This window comes from Drosophila sechellia, chromosome 2L (assembly GCF_004382195.2).
Source record: "Drosophila sechellia strain sech25 chromosome 2L, ASM438219v1, whole genome shotgun sequence".
In the NCBI taxonomy this organism is placed as follows: Eukaryota; Metazoa; Arthropoda; class Insecta; order Diptera; family Drosophilidae; genus Drosophila; species Drosophila sechellia.
The window spans coordinates 17,698,150-17,715,185 of NC_045949.1; the positions used below are offsets into that span (position 1 = coordinate 17,698,150).

General features: G+C 41.2%; 3 protein-coding genes across 3 annotated transcripts; all 3 read left to right on the top strand.

Annotated features, from left to right (window-relative positions):
- Positions 1-4,537: 4,537 nt before the first annotated feature.
- On the top strand, positions 4,538-6,664 carry LOC6614521 (phosrestin-2). The gene is made up of 4 exons (XM_002038916.2): positions 4,538-4,763; positions 5,171-5,978; positions 6,223-6,352; positions 6,413-6,664. Exons 1-4 carry the CDS (start codon positions 4,655-4,657, stop codon positions 6,458-6,460), a joined length of 1,095 nt encoding a protein of 364 aa, XP_002038952.1. The 5' UTR covers positions 4,538-4,654; the 3' UTR covers positions 6,461-6,664.
- Positions 6,665-7,906: 1,242 nt separating this feature from the next.
- On the top strand, positions 7,907-9,908 carry LOC6614522 (protein croquemort). Its single transcript, XM_002038917.2, has 5 exons — positions 7,907-8,077; positions 8,137-8,439; positions 8,522-9,333; positions 9,397-9,487; positions 9,552-9,908. Exons 1-5 carry the CDS (start codon positions 7,949-7,951, stop codon positions 9,756-9,758), a joined length of 1,542 nt encoding a protein of 513 aa, XP_002038953.1. The 5' UTR covers positions 7,907-7,948; the 3' UTR covers positions 9,759-9,908.
- A 640-nt stretch (positions 9,909-10,548) lies between these two features.
- LOC6614523 (protein croquemort) lies at positions 10,549-13,238 on the top strand. Its single transcript, XM_002038918.2, has 4 exons — positions 10,549-11,016; positions 11,291-12,087; positions 12,303-12,396; positions 12,451-13,238. The coding sequence occupies exons 1-4, from the start codon at positions 10,588-10,590 to the stop codon at positions 12,604-12,606; spliced, it is 1,476 nt and encodes a 491-aa protein (XP_002038954.2). The 5' UTR covers positions 10,549-10,587; the 3' UTR covers positions 12,607-13,238.
- The last annotated feature ends 3,798 nt before the right edge of the window (positions 13,239-17,036 follow it).

Sequence of the window (17,036 nt, forward strand, 5' to 3'; positions counted from 1 at the left end):
TCTCCTCTGGCCTTCGGTCCTCTGGCATTTTTCACGCTTCAGGGAGAATTACCCGCTGTGCTGGCTTCTCAGATTTATGATGAGACAAAGTTGCGCGCGTGTGTGACTCCATTAAATCCCTTAATAGGATAATGTGGCTTACGGAAATAGGCAACGAAAAAAAGTATATATTCTCAAATTTATTTGACACCCGCTGACAGCCTGAAACGCAAATTTAAACCGGCCAAAGAACTTTAAAAAGAGAAGACAGCATCGGAAAAGTGAGGCCATGGCGCTGTGAATTTGTTTCATTCCGCTGAATGTGATTAATGAAGTTGAGAGCTCTGCACACAGAGTAGTCACAGCAGTGCTGGCAAATCATGGCTAAGTCAGCAAAAATAATTTGTAAATACATAATGCAAGGAGAAACACATCTTAGTGGCTGAAACATAATATTTTAGTTTTAAACGACAATCTAATCTAAAGTAATTAGTATTGCTCATCATATTGCTTATCATATAAATTTTAACAATAGCAATACCATGCCAAACATTGTAAAATTGAACTGTGAACATCAAAATTAAATATGAAGCTTCGATGTCACGAAAATAAATAAAAAGCGGGAACACTGTTGGCTCAAAAGCAGCCAAGCAGCCATCACACAACCACGCCACCCACTCGCAAACGGAGTACAACGGCGCTGTGGCAACCCTAAACACGTGCTGGCTGCAAATATCGAGGACTACATGTTGTCGGGGCTCCATGGTACAACAATACGGATGAGCGAACTTAAGCACGCAGCTTTGTGTATTGAACATGTCATCGGCAAAATTTGTGTCAAAAACCCGACCGCAAATGCAGCACCTGGATGTTGGTGCTGAGGAGAGGGACCTGTACAGGTGCCACCATTGCAGCCAATGTTGTGTGCGGAGGCCAATGCCGTTTTCACAATATTTTCAGTTATGCTCCTACCCTCCAAGCCACCCTCTATTACCCCCTTTTTGCCACGTTGCCTGCCTGCTACTCTGTCGGCCCCTCCCTCCGCAAGCCCATGACACGGACTTGGGCTGGGACTTGGTCTGCTGCTATATGCGCTATATGCCATAAGCTATACATCAATTTAACAAGCAAGCATGCACCTGGGAAATTAGCCGGCAATAGTGGTATTTTTCGGACAACGCCAACAGTGGAGCTTATGAAACGTACATACGGAGCGAATTGGCTAGCTGGAAAGCATATTTTCGCACTTTCCGACCACTTTCTTTGCATCCGATGCACTCGGATGTCTTACCATTGCATTTATGGCGAATGATACACCTCAGGGGTTTCGCCGGCATTGATATTCCCAAATTGGTGCGGTTTATTTCTACTTAGAGTCTTTATTATTTGTTTAATACCTATTATTGGGCAGAAAACAAAAATACTCAAGAGGTTTGTACTTAAAATCTAGTGTCCATAGAATATCCTTATATTAATACTTCTTCTTTATAATTTCTTTATGTTATTCATTGGGCTTCTTTATATAATCATGCTTGCCGTAAAATTATAATTGCTTTTTATATTCATTTTTTATACTTTTTAAGGTGAAGTCATCTTGATATATTGATCTATTTTAATGGGTTGTTGGCCAAAACAGCTTACCTGTCTATCAACTTAGTTCTGACTCAATTAAATACAACTGTTGGCATTCGGCGAAGTAACTATATAACTATAAACACATCGCCGATGCAGATGTCAATGCAATCAGGGTGCGCCGTCCTGAAACCCCGCAGGCAGCGCACCTGCAATCGACTGGCGTCAACAACAACGGCTACCTGTCCGCGATCCCAGGCATCGAAATCTTCAGACTCCATGGTTATATCTATACATGGACATGGCGGTATATACAAAGATTCGTTCACCCACGATTAGTTGACGTTGGCGCACACACTGTTTCCGCGCCATTTGCTGTCACTTCGCCAGTTTGCACATCGTCAGACGGCGACGACATCGCTGCCAAGTCCGCTCATGCAGCACAGGACCTGTGTATTTCTCCAGTTTTTCCTACACTTTTTGTACGCCCACGCAGAGGGTGCGACATGTCCTTCCTCTGGCTAATGGTAACTGGAAATGGCAGCAACTCGCGCCAAGGCTGGGCGCCAATTCTGTTTGCTTTTACTTTTCATAAGACAACAATTTCGGTTTCGCTGCAATTTTCCGTGCTATTGGCCCTGATCGGGTTGATGAGTCGCCCACCACTCGCCGCCCAACGATATTTGGCCTAAAACTTTGTGGCTACCCGAGCGCACGTTTCAATGGCAGATGTCGGCCATGCATCAAGGTGGTGCGGGCCAAGTTGCCACCTGAAGTTGTTGGCTCACCTTTTCGTTTTAAAATGCGACACGGTAAAAAATACTTTGTTCCTTAATGGCTAGTAGAATGCATGTTATCTGTGAATTGTAGTATTGCTACATTTGCTAATAGTTTTTAAATATTCCTATTCAATTGGTAGCGCAAAAGTATGCAAATATACTTTATTTCTTATACAAAATACAGCATACTTCTTAAAAAGTAAATTGCAAGAATGAAAGCCAATTATAAATAAAAGAAAATGATATATTCTCTTAGTAAAATGTAAATGACGTTTTAAAAAAATACCTTTTTTAAACTTATTTTATAGATGTTTAGTTTTTTTTTAGTTTTTAGTTAATCGTTTTTCTTTGCAGTCTGACTCTGGCCAAAAGTCTGGCTCCAGTTGGCCGTCGATTTTGCCAAACGACAATTGCACTGGATTCTATGCCTGTTCTGGGCTCTTGGCCAAACTCCGCAGCTTGGTCCGTGGCAATCGCGCTGATTGTGCAATGCAATTTGGCCGACGACTTTGTCTCGCCTTGGTCAGGCAATTGAATTGCCCAAATTAGCTCTCGAGTGGACTGAAAGAGAAGAATGGTGGCAAACTGCTTCCGTGGCATTTTAAATCGCTCCTGCTTTAAGGGAAATTCGGAAATTGTAGAAGTCTGAAGGGGTATGGGTCAATACCACCCACAGCTAGCTCAATTGCGCACAAATAATAAAGTCAACCTGCTGCGGTCGTTTGCAATTTTATCGTATGGCTATAATCTGCTATATAAAGGATGGTTCAATAGACCACATATGAATTTCAGATGGTGATAGTTTTTCGAATTATCCGTGTGATTAAAACAAAGCTTAATAGTTAAATACTTAGTATTTCTCTAAAACCAAATTCCTTTTTAAGGCAGGTGCTTTTATTTCTGATTTGCGTCTGACCCTACAGACTGATTGAATTTAAAAGCTCTTAACGCTTTCCTAACAGAATCTTAAGAACAACTCACATATTGCCATTTTTCAGGACAACACCGTGTCCATGCCTCCCGGAAAGTTCACTTGTAATGTATTTAAATGAGAGACAAGCCCATAACCAGCGCCGTTTTCCTGCTGGCCCACACATCGTGAGTGCAAAAGTTTTGCTATTATTAAGGGCCTCATTGTCGGTTTTGTTGGACCCTTGGCGACTGTCCGCCGGCACTTTCCCGCACTTTCCACATTTTCACACACGAAAAGGGGAGGGATGTAGTTGGTGGAAAACTCCGCCCCACTTTCCCCACTGTCCGGTCCCCAACCACACAATAAAGAACAATATATTTCACACAACTTTGTTCATATTTTTAATGTCAGGAGTATAATTATTACGTTCATTGACTTTGTTAAGTAGCCTACTTTATGCTAATGTGATTTCATAGCACAAAATGGAAATGGCAAGTGGTGAGAGGGTGGCCAGCTGCTTTGCATAGAATATTTTTACATAATTGAATGTGCAGGTCCTTCAACTGACATTTACTGGTGAAGTTTAAGTGCTTATGTGTCATTATATACACATAACGTCTGGATTCGTTGGAGAAAAATTGATTTAAATGCTTACGATACAGCGTACTATATAAATATTTTAATATAATTTTAAGGTTACACCTAGTTTGAAATGGGCTCCTTCACCAATTATTTAAAACATCCTTAAGGAAATAATGTCTTAAAATGTATAGTTACTGAATAGGGGTATACTTGGAATATATTAAGTACCTCGTTTTTATAACTCGTCGTTGTCTAGTCAGCATACAGCTATTATAAATGTCATAATAAAGAGCCACTTATCAGTACTTAGCCGAGGAGTGTATATGGCTCAATTAAATTAACAACAATTACGTAAATGGAAAAGAACAAAGCCCACCACGTAATGTTTGTGCTTAAATACGTCATCCTAGGCGGAAAACAACAAACCAAAATACGCATACTAAATCGATTTCTCGAGCTATTTCTGTACATTCGCCTGCCCTGCATTGCTAATACGCCGTGTTGCTCGCGCGTTATTTAATGTTTGAGCCATCGATGTCGATGTCGTGGTGCAATGTCAATATCAAAGACACTGCGCACAGCAAGGTTGCCGAAGCCGTAGTAGTTTACCGCCGTGCAAATGCTGAATTTCTGCTGTGCGGCTAATTGAATTTAGAGGGGCGACAGGTGCCACAATGCCAGGTATAAATGCCGGATTGCCAAAGAGCGCTAATTAATAGCCTAGTGGACCACGCAACGCGGCGTATCCCATCGAGAACGAGCGCGAAACGTTAAAGTCACATCTGAAGCTTAAACTATTTCCGCAGAGCTTTTGATAAACAGCTTCAAAATGGTGGTCAATTTCAAGGTGTTCAAGAAGTGTTCCCCGAACAACATGATCACGCTCTACATGAACAGGCGTGATTTTGTAGATTCCGTGACTCAGGTGGAGCCCATTGGTAGGTGTCACAGACCGAAGCCCTTGTGCGATGGGACTTACGAATGAGGAAATCCATTGGTACACATATTAAATTGGAATGAACTTCAGTGCAACTTTAGTTCCAACTTGTTACTTTGGAATTTTAAATAGCTTCCCTAAAAAGTGAAATCAAATCAAAATGAAATTATAAAAACTCCACTTCGAATCGGCATGTCCCGACCAGCAAATATATACTCAGGGAGTTACCGTCGATATTGAATTCAGCTGCCATTTATACAACATTGCATCTGAATTCAATAGCCCAGGGACTTAAGTTAAGTCGGCTGCACTAGCAGCTAACCAGGTTTATCGGTTACGTGAGCAAGCAAAGCAAGAGGCTGGGTGCTTGTGAACAATAATCTCAAATTAATTAGCGTCCCCTTGCAGATGGAATCGTTGTGCTGGACGATGAGTACGTGCGCCAGAACCGCAAGATCTTCGTGCAGTTGGTCTGCAATTTCCGGTATGGACGCGAGGACGACGAGATGATCGGTCTGCGGTTCCAGAAGGAACTGACCCTGGTCTCGCAGCAGGTGTGCCCACCCCAGAAGCAGGACATCCAGCTGACCAAGATGCAGGAGCGTCTGCTGAAGAAGCTCGGCTCCAATGCCTATCCCTTCGTGATGCAGATGCCACCCAGCTCGCCGGCCTCGGTGGTTCTCCAGCAGAAGGCCAGTGATGAGAGCCAGCCCTGCGGAGTCCAGTACTTCGTAAAGATCTTCACCGGGGACAGCGACTGCGATCGATCGCATCGCAGGAGCACCATCAACTTGGGCATCCGCAAGGTGCAGTACGCACCCACCAAGCAGGGCATCCAGCCCTGCACCGTCGTTCGCAAGGACTTCCTTCTGTCGCCCGGGGAGCTCGAACTGGAGGTCACCCTCGACAAGCAGCTGTACCATCACGGCGAGAAGATCTCGGTGAACATATGCGTGCGCAACAACTCCAACAAGGTGGTCAAGAAGATCAAGGCCATGGTGCAGCAGGGCGTCGATGTGGTCCTGTTCCAGAACGGTCAGTTCCGCAACACGATCGCCTTCATGGAGACGAGCGAGGGATGTCCCCTGAACCCGGGATCCAGCCTGCAGAAGGTCATGTACCTGGTGCCCACTCTGGTGGCCAATTGCGACCGCGCGGGCATCGCCGTTGAGGGTGATATTAAGCGCAAGGACACGGCTCTGGCCTCGACCACACTGTGAGTATAGTATAATAAAAGTATTATTGCTTAGCAGATAAAACTCTAATATTATCTTCTGATAAGTATCAACTTAAAATCATATGTAAATTATATAGCGATCTCAATCAAATTTTAAAGTTAGGAATCTTTTTAAAAATTTGATTTTCCCGGTGACTAACAATTCTTTAGCTAAATCTATTTACAAAATTGCATAAAACACATACTTATAAGTGAAATATTAATATTTATAATTATATTTCAGTATTGCCAGTCAGGATGCGAGGGATGCTTTTGGCATAATTGTTTCATACGCTGTGAAGGTCAAGCTTTTCTTGGGCGCCCTGGGCGGCGAGCTCTGCGCTGAGCTGCCATTTATTTTGATGCACCCGAAGGTAATAAAAGGTCTGACCAAATATTTGAAAAGCTATTGAAAGGCAATCAATTATTTGCAGCCAAGTCGCAAGGCCCAACTGGAAGCCGAGGGCTCCATTGAGGCCTAAACTGAAAGGGCTACCTCAACCAACGAAAAAAATGGCGTATTTCTACAGGTCAAACCGATTTTTGTAGATCCTAAATAATGCTGATGTTGCTGAAATGTTCTGAACTGCAGTCGTCGTACTTTTCCTATATAGCAAATCCAATATCCATATATGTGTGTATGTGTATTATATAACAATTAAATATGAACAGAGTTTATGTATGTATTTCGGAGTATTGTATTGAATTTAGCACGGCGTATTTGAAAAGACTACAGCATTGAAAGTTTGAATGGAATGCACACTAAATATTTAGTAATGTGTTTACCAAGGCATTTCCTAGTATTTGATATCTTGCAATGTCTGCTGATTATGTACACTGAAGTGCAATGGGGAAATCAACAGAAGCCAGTGCAATCTATTCAATTACTAATAGTGGGTCTTGCTTTTGTGGCTTAGTAATTCCAATTATTGCTACTCTGAGAAGCCGAGGAGCTGCCTAATTAATACTTGCCAACTATGCTGGAGGAAGTTTACTGAACTGAATTCGAGTAAGGAAAATGGACAATTTGATATAGTATGGTGAGCTTCAGGGTGGACTTTGAAAGCGTAAAATTTAAGCGAACACACTTCAGCCGCAGCCATTTAATTTGGGAATGTTTGCAGTCAAATGGTTTGTCCCACTTTCAATTAGCAGCTAATATTTACGATAACGCCTCTCGCTTTTATTATTTTCCAATAGTCAGCGTTAAAATACTGCTTAAAGAGTTGCTAATCACACTGCCAACATTTCGGCAGAGCAGGTGGGTGATTAGTCAAAATGGTTTTGGGATTAATCGAATTTCATTAAGGCAGATTAGATTGCCGTCTTTGGAAGTGATCTTTTATAGTGGTTGACAATAAAAATTGCATTGCAAATACTAATTTAAGCATACGTGCTATATAACCGATAAGATAGGCTAGACTCAAGGCAAAAATAGTTGACCGCATTAATAGTTTAATCAACTAGCTTCAAGTTAATTTATAATGCGAATTAGGAAGCACTCTGCAATGCCATTAAATACTTAAAAATTGATAATCGAAACTTAATTCCTAAAATAAAAATGGAATTAAATTAAATCCCCTTTGAAATTCGGATAGTCGATCACTAATACCCCATACTACCTTGTACCATGTATCTCTAAATTTGATTTAGTTACCAACTGGTACTTGGTATGTGGCCGCATGAAGTAGCTACTACTGCTAGTCTGGCTGATTAGCCAGCACCCACAATAAACTAAGTGCAGTCTTTTGCATTTATCAGGATTTTCGGTACCCTAAACACACACTTAGTTCACAATCACCCCACCATATCAATTGAGCAAACCGAACTGAGCTAATTACTACAGTAGACATGCTGATTATCCGCTGCTTTATTTACTAGTGGATAATCTACTAAGCGGTGCATGAATAAAAACTCGAGCGATATTTTTCCACTACGCAGTCGCTCGGAAGCCTTTGTTTCGTCTCAATATGTGCTGCAGCTGCTGTGGGGTGACCCAACAAAAGGTCTGGGTCTTCGGCCTGGGAACCTTTTTCGCGGTGTCCGGACTCTTGGCCATAATATGCTGGCCCGGCTTTATAGACTCGGAGATTATGAAAGTGAGAGGCGTTGTATAAAAATAAAATCAATGACGAGTACTAATAAATTTATTAAAAAGGCTTTGCCGTTGACACCCACTTCAAAGACTTTTGAAAAGTGGGAGGAGCTGCCCATTCCGGTGTATGTCTACATGTATCTTTGGAACTGGACAAATGCTGCAGATGTGCAGGCTAATGGAGTAAAACCTACTTTCGCGCAACTAGGACCCTATGTTTATCGCGAGGAGAGGAAGAAGATGGATCTTGAGTGGCACGACAATGGCACAGTGACCTTTAACCCCAGGAGAACTTGGTTCTGGGAAGAGGAGCTCTCTGGCGGCAAGCAAACGGATTTAATTACGGCCCCACATTTACCTTCATTGGTAAGCAAGCAATAAGCAGCTCTTAAAAAACAATTTGGGTATGTACGGTATAAAAGGAGATTTTCTTTTTTACCTTTTGGAGGCTGCTTCAAACCAAATGCGGAATAGCAACGTCTTCCTGAAATTCATGTTCAACGAGGCCCTTAATGCGAATGGTGGACATCTCTTTGTGACCCACACGGCAGCTGAATGGCTGTTCGAGAGTTTCTACGACGAATTTTTGCATTACGCCATGTCCCTGAATAATCCATTGGTCCCAAAAATCGAGTCGGATCACTTTGCCTGGTTCCTCAACCGTAACGGATCGAAGGACTTCGAGGGTCCTTTCACTGTACACACCGGAGTGGGTGACATCAAGGAGATGGGTGAAATTAAGTATTGGAAGGGCCAGAATCACACGGGCTGGTACGACGGAGAATGTGGACGTCTCAATGGCAGCACCACGGATCTTTTTGTGCCCGATGAGCCCAAGGAGAAGGCTTTGACCATCTTCATTCCGGACACTTGTCGTATCATAAATCTTGAGTTCACCGGACAGAGCGAAACGATCCAGGGGATCACGGGTTGGAAGTACGAAATAACGCCGAACACCTTCGACAATGGACAGACCAATGGTAACGCGAAGTGCTGGTGTCCTTTGGAGCGCCAACCAGATAATTGTCCTGCAACCGGAGCCACTGACCTGGGACCGTGTGCCGATGGAGTTCCCATGTACCTTTCTGCGGATCATTTTATGTACGCGGACGACAGTTATGGCCTCACGATTAACGGCTACAATCCCAATTACGATCAAAATAACTTTTACATCATCATGGAGCGCAAGATGGGAGTTCCGTTGAAGGTCAATGCCAATGTGATGATTACCTTGTACATAGAGCCAGACAACGTTATAGAGTAATTATTTACAACAATTGTTGCATACCATATTTATGACTTGATAAACCCATTTTCCCTTAGCATACTGAAGGGCCTTCCCAGCTTCTATGCACCACTTTTTACCACTGCTAGTCGAGCGGAAATCGACGAAGCCCTCGCCTCAGAACTCAGGGTATGTTTTAGAGCTTGTTGAACTACTATCATTCCTATTTTAAATAATGCATGTTGCTGTTTAGTTGGTACTTAATCTACCCGCTATAGGAAGATATACTGGAGTGGGATTCCTGTGCCTGGGCTGCATTCTTATAGCAGTTGGTACCTTACTTACCATTAAGAGGAAGTGGTATGGCCAGGCCGAGTCGGACAAACTGGCTCTCAAGGATAACGAGGAAACTCCATATGAACCGGAAGTTCCAGCCAATGTGGTCGAAAGAAACTTTTAATTTAGTATTAATATTTTTTATTTATGAGCAGCACATGAATGTGATTCAAAAAACATATGTGATAAATAACTCTAAACTTTTTTTGTTCTAGCTTTAAAATAAAGTACATCTTAACAAATAAAAAATTAATAAAATTTAAAAAACTTTAAATATCTTCATTTTACAACAATTAATGTAGTTAAAGTTTATAATTTTCTATGGTCTTTTTCTTTAAATGATTGCGTGGATGAATTTATAGCAGCTTATACACAAAATTAAATAAACTCTTTAAATAAAAGTTTATTTTAAAACATTTTTTAATTGTTTTTAAAATTATAATTAAAACATCATCATTTTTTAAATGATTAGCTTACAATTAATATACATAAAATCAAATACACAAAATAAAAATAAAATTAAATAAACTCATTAAGATTTAGATTTAGAAAATTCAAAAAATTTGTATAATAGTTAAAGTGATTCCTATACCGATTTAAAACGGTTTCGTAAGTCAGTTGTACATTCTTTCGTACAGTGCATCTAATGAGTTACCTAATGAGTGAAACGAAATATAATCACAAAACTTCGTACAACATTTAACAGAGGCCGTAAAACCAGCCTCTTGAAAAGTAGTACTGTGAAAAGCTTTCGGAGATTAGCCTATCAGAAGCTTTCCAAGTGGAGAATTCAAAATTAATTTAATAATAGAAGAATCACCGGTTAATTTGCTCTTGAAATCTAATCGTGCATTCCCATTATTGAACATCAATGTATCCCAACCAGTGGGCTCGGTTATAAATAACCCCGTTTAAATTGCTTGACGTACCAGTATCGAAATCAATCGGAGGCGATGTGTTGTGCTTGCTGCAGTGTGCGCCAGCAAAAGATCTGGGTCTTCTCCATGGGAGGCCTGATCCTGGCCATTGGAATTTTTCTGTCCTCAGCCTGGCCAGCCGTATCTCGGCAATGGATTCGTAGTCTTTTGCCCCTGGCCCCCAACTCCTTTATTTACAATCGCTGGGTGACCACGCCCATGCCGGTATATAGCACAGTTTTCCTCTTCAACTGGACTAATCCTGGGGATTTGAACACCGAGGGCGTTAAGCCGCACTTTGAGCAGCTGGGGCCTTACACTTTCAGTGACTTTAAGGTCAAGGAAGATTTGGAATGGAATCAGCCCCAGGTGACCTACTTCGGCAAACGCACCTGGCATTTTCTACCGGAAAAGTCAAATGGATCGCTTGAGGATGTAGTTATAGCCCCACACTTTCCAACTTTGGTAAGTCTGATTCAAGGTTGAGTGCTATGCTATTTGACCGCAGAAAATAGGATTCTAAAATATGACATTCCCCAAAATAAACTCAATTGTTAAAGTGAATAGTTGGAGTCAAAGAATTATGTTTTGTTATACAAAAGGCGTCCCCTTTTTTTAGTGAAATGTAGCTGTTCTCTTGAAGAGCGTTCTGCTGATTTATTCGAACTTACATTAAGAGTACCGAATATCTGTCGCCACATCCAGTAATAATCCCCGCTAATCCCGCTATCCGCTTTAGACAGCTGCTTCGTACTCGCGCCGAATGCGCCGCATCCTGCGCAAGGTCATGAACTTTGCCCTTAGTCGCGAGGGCGGCGCCACGCACATGACCCACACAGCTGGCCAGTGGCTCTTTGAAGGCTACTATGACCATCTGCTTGACTTCGTGGAGCAGCTGCATTCGCCTCTGCTCCCGGTTAACGACAACACCTTTGGCTGGTTCTACGAGAGGAATAACTCCAAGACGGCCGAGGGAAACTTTACAGTGCATACTGGCCGTGGAGATCTCAGCCAGTTGGGAGATCTGCTTCTGTGGAATGGAGAGAACACCACCGGCTTTTATCCTGGCGAATGCGGCAAAGTCAATGGCAGCACGGGGGAACTCTGGTCGCCGTACAGAACGTGGGATCAGCCCACCACCATATTCCTACCAGATGCAGCGCGGTACTTGAACTTGTTTCCCAAGGAAAACCTCACCATCGATGGCATTGATGTCTGGCGCTACGAGTCCACCAATCTAACCCTCGACAATGGCCAGTTGTCACCGGACACTGAGTGCTTTTGCCTCAAGAACCGCGAGTGTCCGCGCAACGGAGTCCTGGATTACGGTCCTCCCGCCTTCAATGGTCCGTTCTACATGTCGCATCCGCACTTCTTCCTCACAGATCAAATGTACAGGGAGAACACCACCGGCCTGCAGCCCGAGGAGTCCGAGCACGGCATGTATGTGATAATGGAGCCCACTCTAGGCATTCCATTGAGCCTGAGGGGGCAGCTCATGATTAGCACGAAAGTGGTGCGCGACGAGGCCATTGAGTGAGTTTTTTATTTGACGCTGTCAAGTCTCCAAAACCATTTGTTCAAGAAAGTACGATTGACAGAGATGATTTCACTTTATAAAGAGATGTTATTAGATAATTACACAGGAACATAAAATCGTCCTTCTTGTACCTGTGAAGTTTTCAATATTAACATAGTATCAGCTTAAATACAAAGATCTATTATAAAAACTTCATTTCCTTTTTATCTAGCTTGTTCAAGAACGTGGCCTATGATCATTATGCACCCCTATTTACAATGAGATTGCATGCGGAATTAGACGAAGGGCTCACAAAACTATTGAAGGTAAGATGAGCGGAAATTATCTACATATGAATAACAAAATGTAATACCTTATAGCTGGCCCTAAATGCTGCGATTATAGGAATGTATACAGGAATTGGCTTAGTTCTTTTGGGAATAACAATAGTCTTAACTGGAATATTCGTCACAAAAAAACACAAATGGCACAACGAACAAAGGCGCGACAAACAATTGCAATGCACTCAAAATTGATAAGACTGTTCAGGCTAACAAAGCCATAATCTCGCTAATCACTGGGAATATTCGGGCATTGTTTAAGGCCATAATCAGTCAGGGCTCTTTAAGGCCCGGCCATAAAAAATGCAAATTACGTGCTTGGCTGGATTATCCAATTTCCCTCAGGTGTTGCCCAGCTGCAGGCATCTAGAATTACACTAAATTATGGCCTTTCAAATATGCTAAAATTTATTAATATGTTAATAATTGTTTTTTGCTGTTCGTTCATGCTATGCAAAGAGGGCGGGAAAGGAGAAATCCTTGAGCACGTAAGCTGCATACTTTATGGCGTACGAACTCTTTCACCAGGCAGAGCCGGCAAATACCGAACTGGAAATTTGAAAAATGCCAAAAGAATATTATAAGCGACTAATTTATATGCACCAAGCACGCAAACTTACGTTTTGCACACACATTGTTTGTGGCCCACGAAAAGGGCGAAGGAACAAGTTAAACAATGTATGAAAATATGAAAATTATATGACTGCCAGTATGTTTCGGCCATAACTTTAGCAAAATCTCTGTTAGGCCAAGAAAACTGGGCTAATAAAGTACGTACTTTAATAATAATGTTTTATTTGTAAAATAAAAACCAATGCAAGTAATTGAAAAGAATCTTAAGTGTTTAATTCTTATTTCTTATCATATTAATAAAATTACTTTAAATCATATCAGTGAATTATCCTTACAATTTATGAAGTTATTTTGCTATTGCGCACACGTGAGAATTTCCTTTTAAACGAAAACCATGCTCGCACAAGATATTTACTTCATAGTAATAAAACATTCTCGAATTCTTGCACATTTTAATTTTAAAATGTGTTGACAAATTGACAGAGGTTAAATGAAAGGATTGCACAGCATTTTTATTAAAATTTACTTTACAACAAATGTAGCTTATCATTTTTCTGCTCGGCTTCAACATGTACCATTTTATTAGATTATCTATTTTTAGTTTGATTTACATGAGTGCCTGTGAAATTTATTGTTTATTAACACAAATGTGAAACTTCCTCCCAATAAAGCTACATTCTTCGTAAGACACATTTTCTTTTGACATTGAACGCTTTACAGTAGCCATTTTGTGGTAGTAATTCTGTTTAAATTCAGTAAAATTCTCTGGCCACTGTCATTTTAAAGGTTGAATATGGACTTATTCCACTTAGGTTGTTCTAGGCTTTTTAATGAAATATTTAAGCAACGACCAAGAGCGACAGAGGACCCAAAATAACATAAAAAGAGGCAGTCTGTCAGCTGAAGAAAATGGTGACCAGCAACAAGAACATTTAATTTTGGAAATTGGTTTTCAAGGTGCGCAGACTAGCTGACATTTTAATACTTTTTTAATGTGTATGATACCCAGTTATAAATGTTCTTTCGGAGTTATATTCTCGAGGAACGTCATGTTCTGATTGCTAACAGCAATAATAAAATATGTATTTATACTTTTAAGATAAAAGTAATTATATTGATAGTAAACAACAATTTAATAAAATAGTTGTGAAGCGACTTGGGTATCAAGAAATCAAAACACTTGACACACCTGTGTTTGCCATAACATTTTTAATGCTCCTGCGGTTTTTTCTCTAGGCATAACAAGCAACAGATCGCGTCAGTGACCGACTTCATTATTTTGGCTAAATCCGAAAAACCAAGAAAAAAGGGCTTGAAAGGCATGAAGGGCATGTGAGATGGGATGGGATGTTGCCATTGTGGCCTGCCGTCCGTTTATGTCGCGAAAACTTCGGTGTCCTAATCGGCTGCCTGACTTGCATACTAATTTGTTTGCTGCTCCCGTTCCACCCACTTTGGGTGGGCTGTTTGCGCCCCTCCCGTCCGGCGACCTTCAGCTCGTTTGCCTTGCCTTTATGGTCTTTTGGGCTGCTGACAACCCGTAGATTATGTTGTTGGCTCTGGCTTTGGCTTTGGCTTTGGCTTTGGCTTTGGCTTGTGCTTGGGCCTGGTCCTTTGTATAAGGGACAAGTCCAAGTGTGTTTTTGGGTGTGAGCTGGCCAGTGTCATGTTGCCGTGGCTTACAGATTTTCCGGAGGTTCCATTGGCCCCGACTTGTTTGTTTATTTCTGCCGACCGTCCATAAAACCCTGTTTAGCTGCTTAATTTTTTCCTTTGTCATTGTTGACAGTCTCTCTCGGCTCAAGGACGTGTTCTGTGGCGATTCATTTTTCGCACAATTTAATGTTACTTAATTGGCATTTAAGTTTGTGAAAATGTCTGTGTTTTGAGCCGCGATAAGGCAGACATTAAATTAATGTTTGAACCATTTTAGTGTTCTTTGAGTAATCAGTACACAGTTATATCAAATATTTACAGCTCATTGTTATAGAAATACCTGCATAAAATATTTCTACACTTCCATAGAGCTTGGTAGTTTATGAAAGCATAGCGAAAAATGTTTGTTAAATTTAGCTGCCAGCCCACCAATAAATAAAGCCGTTAGCAATTAATAATTTGTGACATTGTAACTACAATGTTGAAACCGCATCTGGAATTTTTATTTTTGGTAATGTTTGTTTCAATTTTCTGTGCAATGTGCTATGAATACTGGTTCTTGTTTTATGTTTTGTTAGCAGCGTAAATTGCATTGGGCTTTTGGCGTTGGGTCAGATGTTACAAAGTTGACAGCATCAGAGGGGAAATCTGCAGTGAGAAAATGCTTAAATAAACATAGACCATTTCGGGCTAACACCAAAACAACAGAGAAAAAATCGCCCAATGTGTGTTGAGGGAAAAAATTTAAAAATTCAATCTAAAAAACATTTCGGAATTTTACTCCCCCACCGTGTTCCCAAAATGGACTATGGCTAGATTGGCAACCAAACAATTTATGTTTATAGTTTTCTGTTGGCCAACATTTCCGAACGTGAAACAAAAACCAACTAGTATAGTTTTAAAATTAATATAAAGTTTGTAAACTGATAGCAGATGCGTGTTAATGGAAAAAACAGCATGTAATCAAATATGCGGCTACTAAACTAGAAGCCAATTTATAATGAAATATCGCACTGCCTTCCGAAAATTCTGCAATTAAAACTGCGCCAGGCCAACAATCATGGCATTTAGCAGCTGCAGAGTTGCATTACGCATACGCAGTGTATGCCGAGCTCCCAAATTGCATGCATTTATGAAGTGACCATTAAGCCCGAGTGCCATATGAAATGAGAGCTCCATTCCCAGCTGGCTTTTCAGTTTGGGTTATGACCAGGCTTAAAGTTCTCTTTTTAGCTGGCAGAAAGCCAGAGGCGAAAGGTGGCCCAAAAGAAGATGGTCCTAGATGCTGGAGCATCTTTTGTCGACTGGTCGGGTAAAAACAATTTGCCCCAGGATAGAAACGTTAAGCGAGCAAAAGTGTTTTCCAGAGCAAAAGGAGACTACATAAATTCGAGAGGGGAAGTAGTCGAAGGCGATGTCGATGTCGATGTCAGACCAAAAGAGCTGGCTCACATTGTTTGGCATCGTGTCGGAGCATATGACTATGCATATTTGAAAGGCAATTTCCCCAGTGTTTTGGTCATCGATGCAAATGCAATTTCATTCTGTTTACCAGACACTTAACAATGTCCCCTTTAATGCTGAATTTATCCCTTTTCATATCCGTTTGGCCTAAGGCCTATTTGCTCAACATTTTGCAGCAGCTTGCATATGTGTTCCATCAACTGAATCGCAAAAATTCGCACTTCCGCGTTCGTTTCCGCCGAATATGTGTAAATGCGTATCGATCAGCCACCTGCTCTGCGCGCTTTCGACAATTTTCGCACTTAAACCGCAGAAATTTTGTTAAATTTTCATTAAAAATACATGGCCTGGCAATTGTGGCAGCTGTGTCGGCATCAAAATGTCACTGCGTTCCGGCTCCCATTCCCCCGAAAAACTTTTGTATCCGCTCCAGCCGACGCATGTGAAAAGTTTGAGGGGATGGAGAATGGATGTTCCTGCACCGGAATATCCAAGCAAGTTACACCAGTTTGCAATTATAAATGCAAATATGCGCGTGGCTGTCGGAGTTATTTTATTTAAAAATATCACGGAACATTCCCAAATATTTCGAAGGATTTTGGGAAAGTAAACCTTAGTTTTCAAATAGGTGTACTCGATACGTACCTATGCTATAAATATTCCTTATTAATAAAATTATTTTTTAAGTCTCAATCTAAGCAGTGGCATTCCATTTAAATTAAGACTGGCCGAACTGTAAAGTGATATGCAACATGCAACCATTAAATTTCTCAATTAAATATTTGCTCACATTCATGCAATTTGAGCCCTGCGCCAAGACAATATCCATTCCGCATTATTTTCTCCTACGCAATAGCAGCTCAATAAATTGCTCCAGCTTCTCATTGTTAAGCATACATCAAAATAATCAACTATGAAATTCTATCCGCATT

What these genes read in the sequence shown, in the direction of transcription:
- LOC6614521 (XM_002038916.2), top strand. Translation starts at nt 4,655, where the DNA reads ATGGTGGTCAATTTCAAGGTGTTCAAGAAGTGTTCCCCGAACAACATG. An exon ending in GACTCAGGTGGAGCCCATTG is followed by an intron (nt 4,764 to 5,170) that starts GTAGGTGTCACA and finishes GTCCCCTTGCAG; the next exon opens with ATGGAATCGTTGTGCTGGAC. An exon ending in TTATTTTGATGCACCCGAAG is followed by an intron (nt 6,353 to 6,412) that starts GTAATAAAAGGT and finishes AATTATTTGCAG; the next exon opens with CCAAGTCGCAAGGCCCAACT.
- LOC6614522 (XM_002038917.2), top strand. Translation starts at nt 7,949, where the DNA reads ATGTGCTGCAGCTGCTGTGGGGTGACCCAACAAAAGGTCTGGGTCTTC. An exon ending in TAGACTCGGAGATTATGAAA is followed by an intron (nt 8,078 to 8,136) that starts GTGAGAGGCGTT and finishes TTTATTAAAAAG; the next exon opens with GCTTTGCCGTTGACACCCAC. An exon ending in CCCCACATTTACCTTCATTG is followed by an intron (nt 8,440 to 8,521) that starts GTAAGCAAGCAA and finishes TACCTTTTGGAG; the next exon opens with GCTGCTTCAAACCAAATGCG.
- LOC6614523 (XM_002038918.2), top strand. Translation starts at nt 10,588, where the DNA reads ATGTGTTGTGCTTGCTGCAGTGTGCGCCAGCAAAAGATCTGGGTCTTC. An exon ending in CCCCACACTTTCCAACTTTG is followed by an intron (nt 11,017 to 11,290) that starts GTAAGTCTGATT and finishes TATCCGCTTTAG; the next exon opens with ACAGCTGCTTCGTACTCGCG. An exon ending in GGCTCACAAAACTATTGAAG is followed by an intron (nt 12,397 to 12,450) that starts GTAAGATGAGCG and finishes AATACCTTATAG; the next exon opens with CTGGCCCTAAATGCTGCGAT.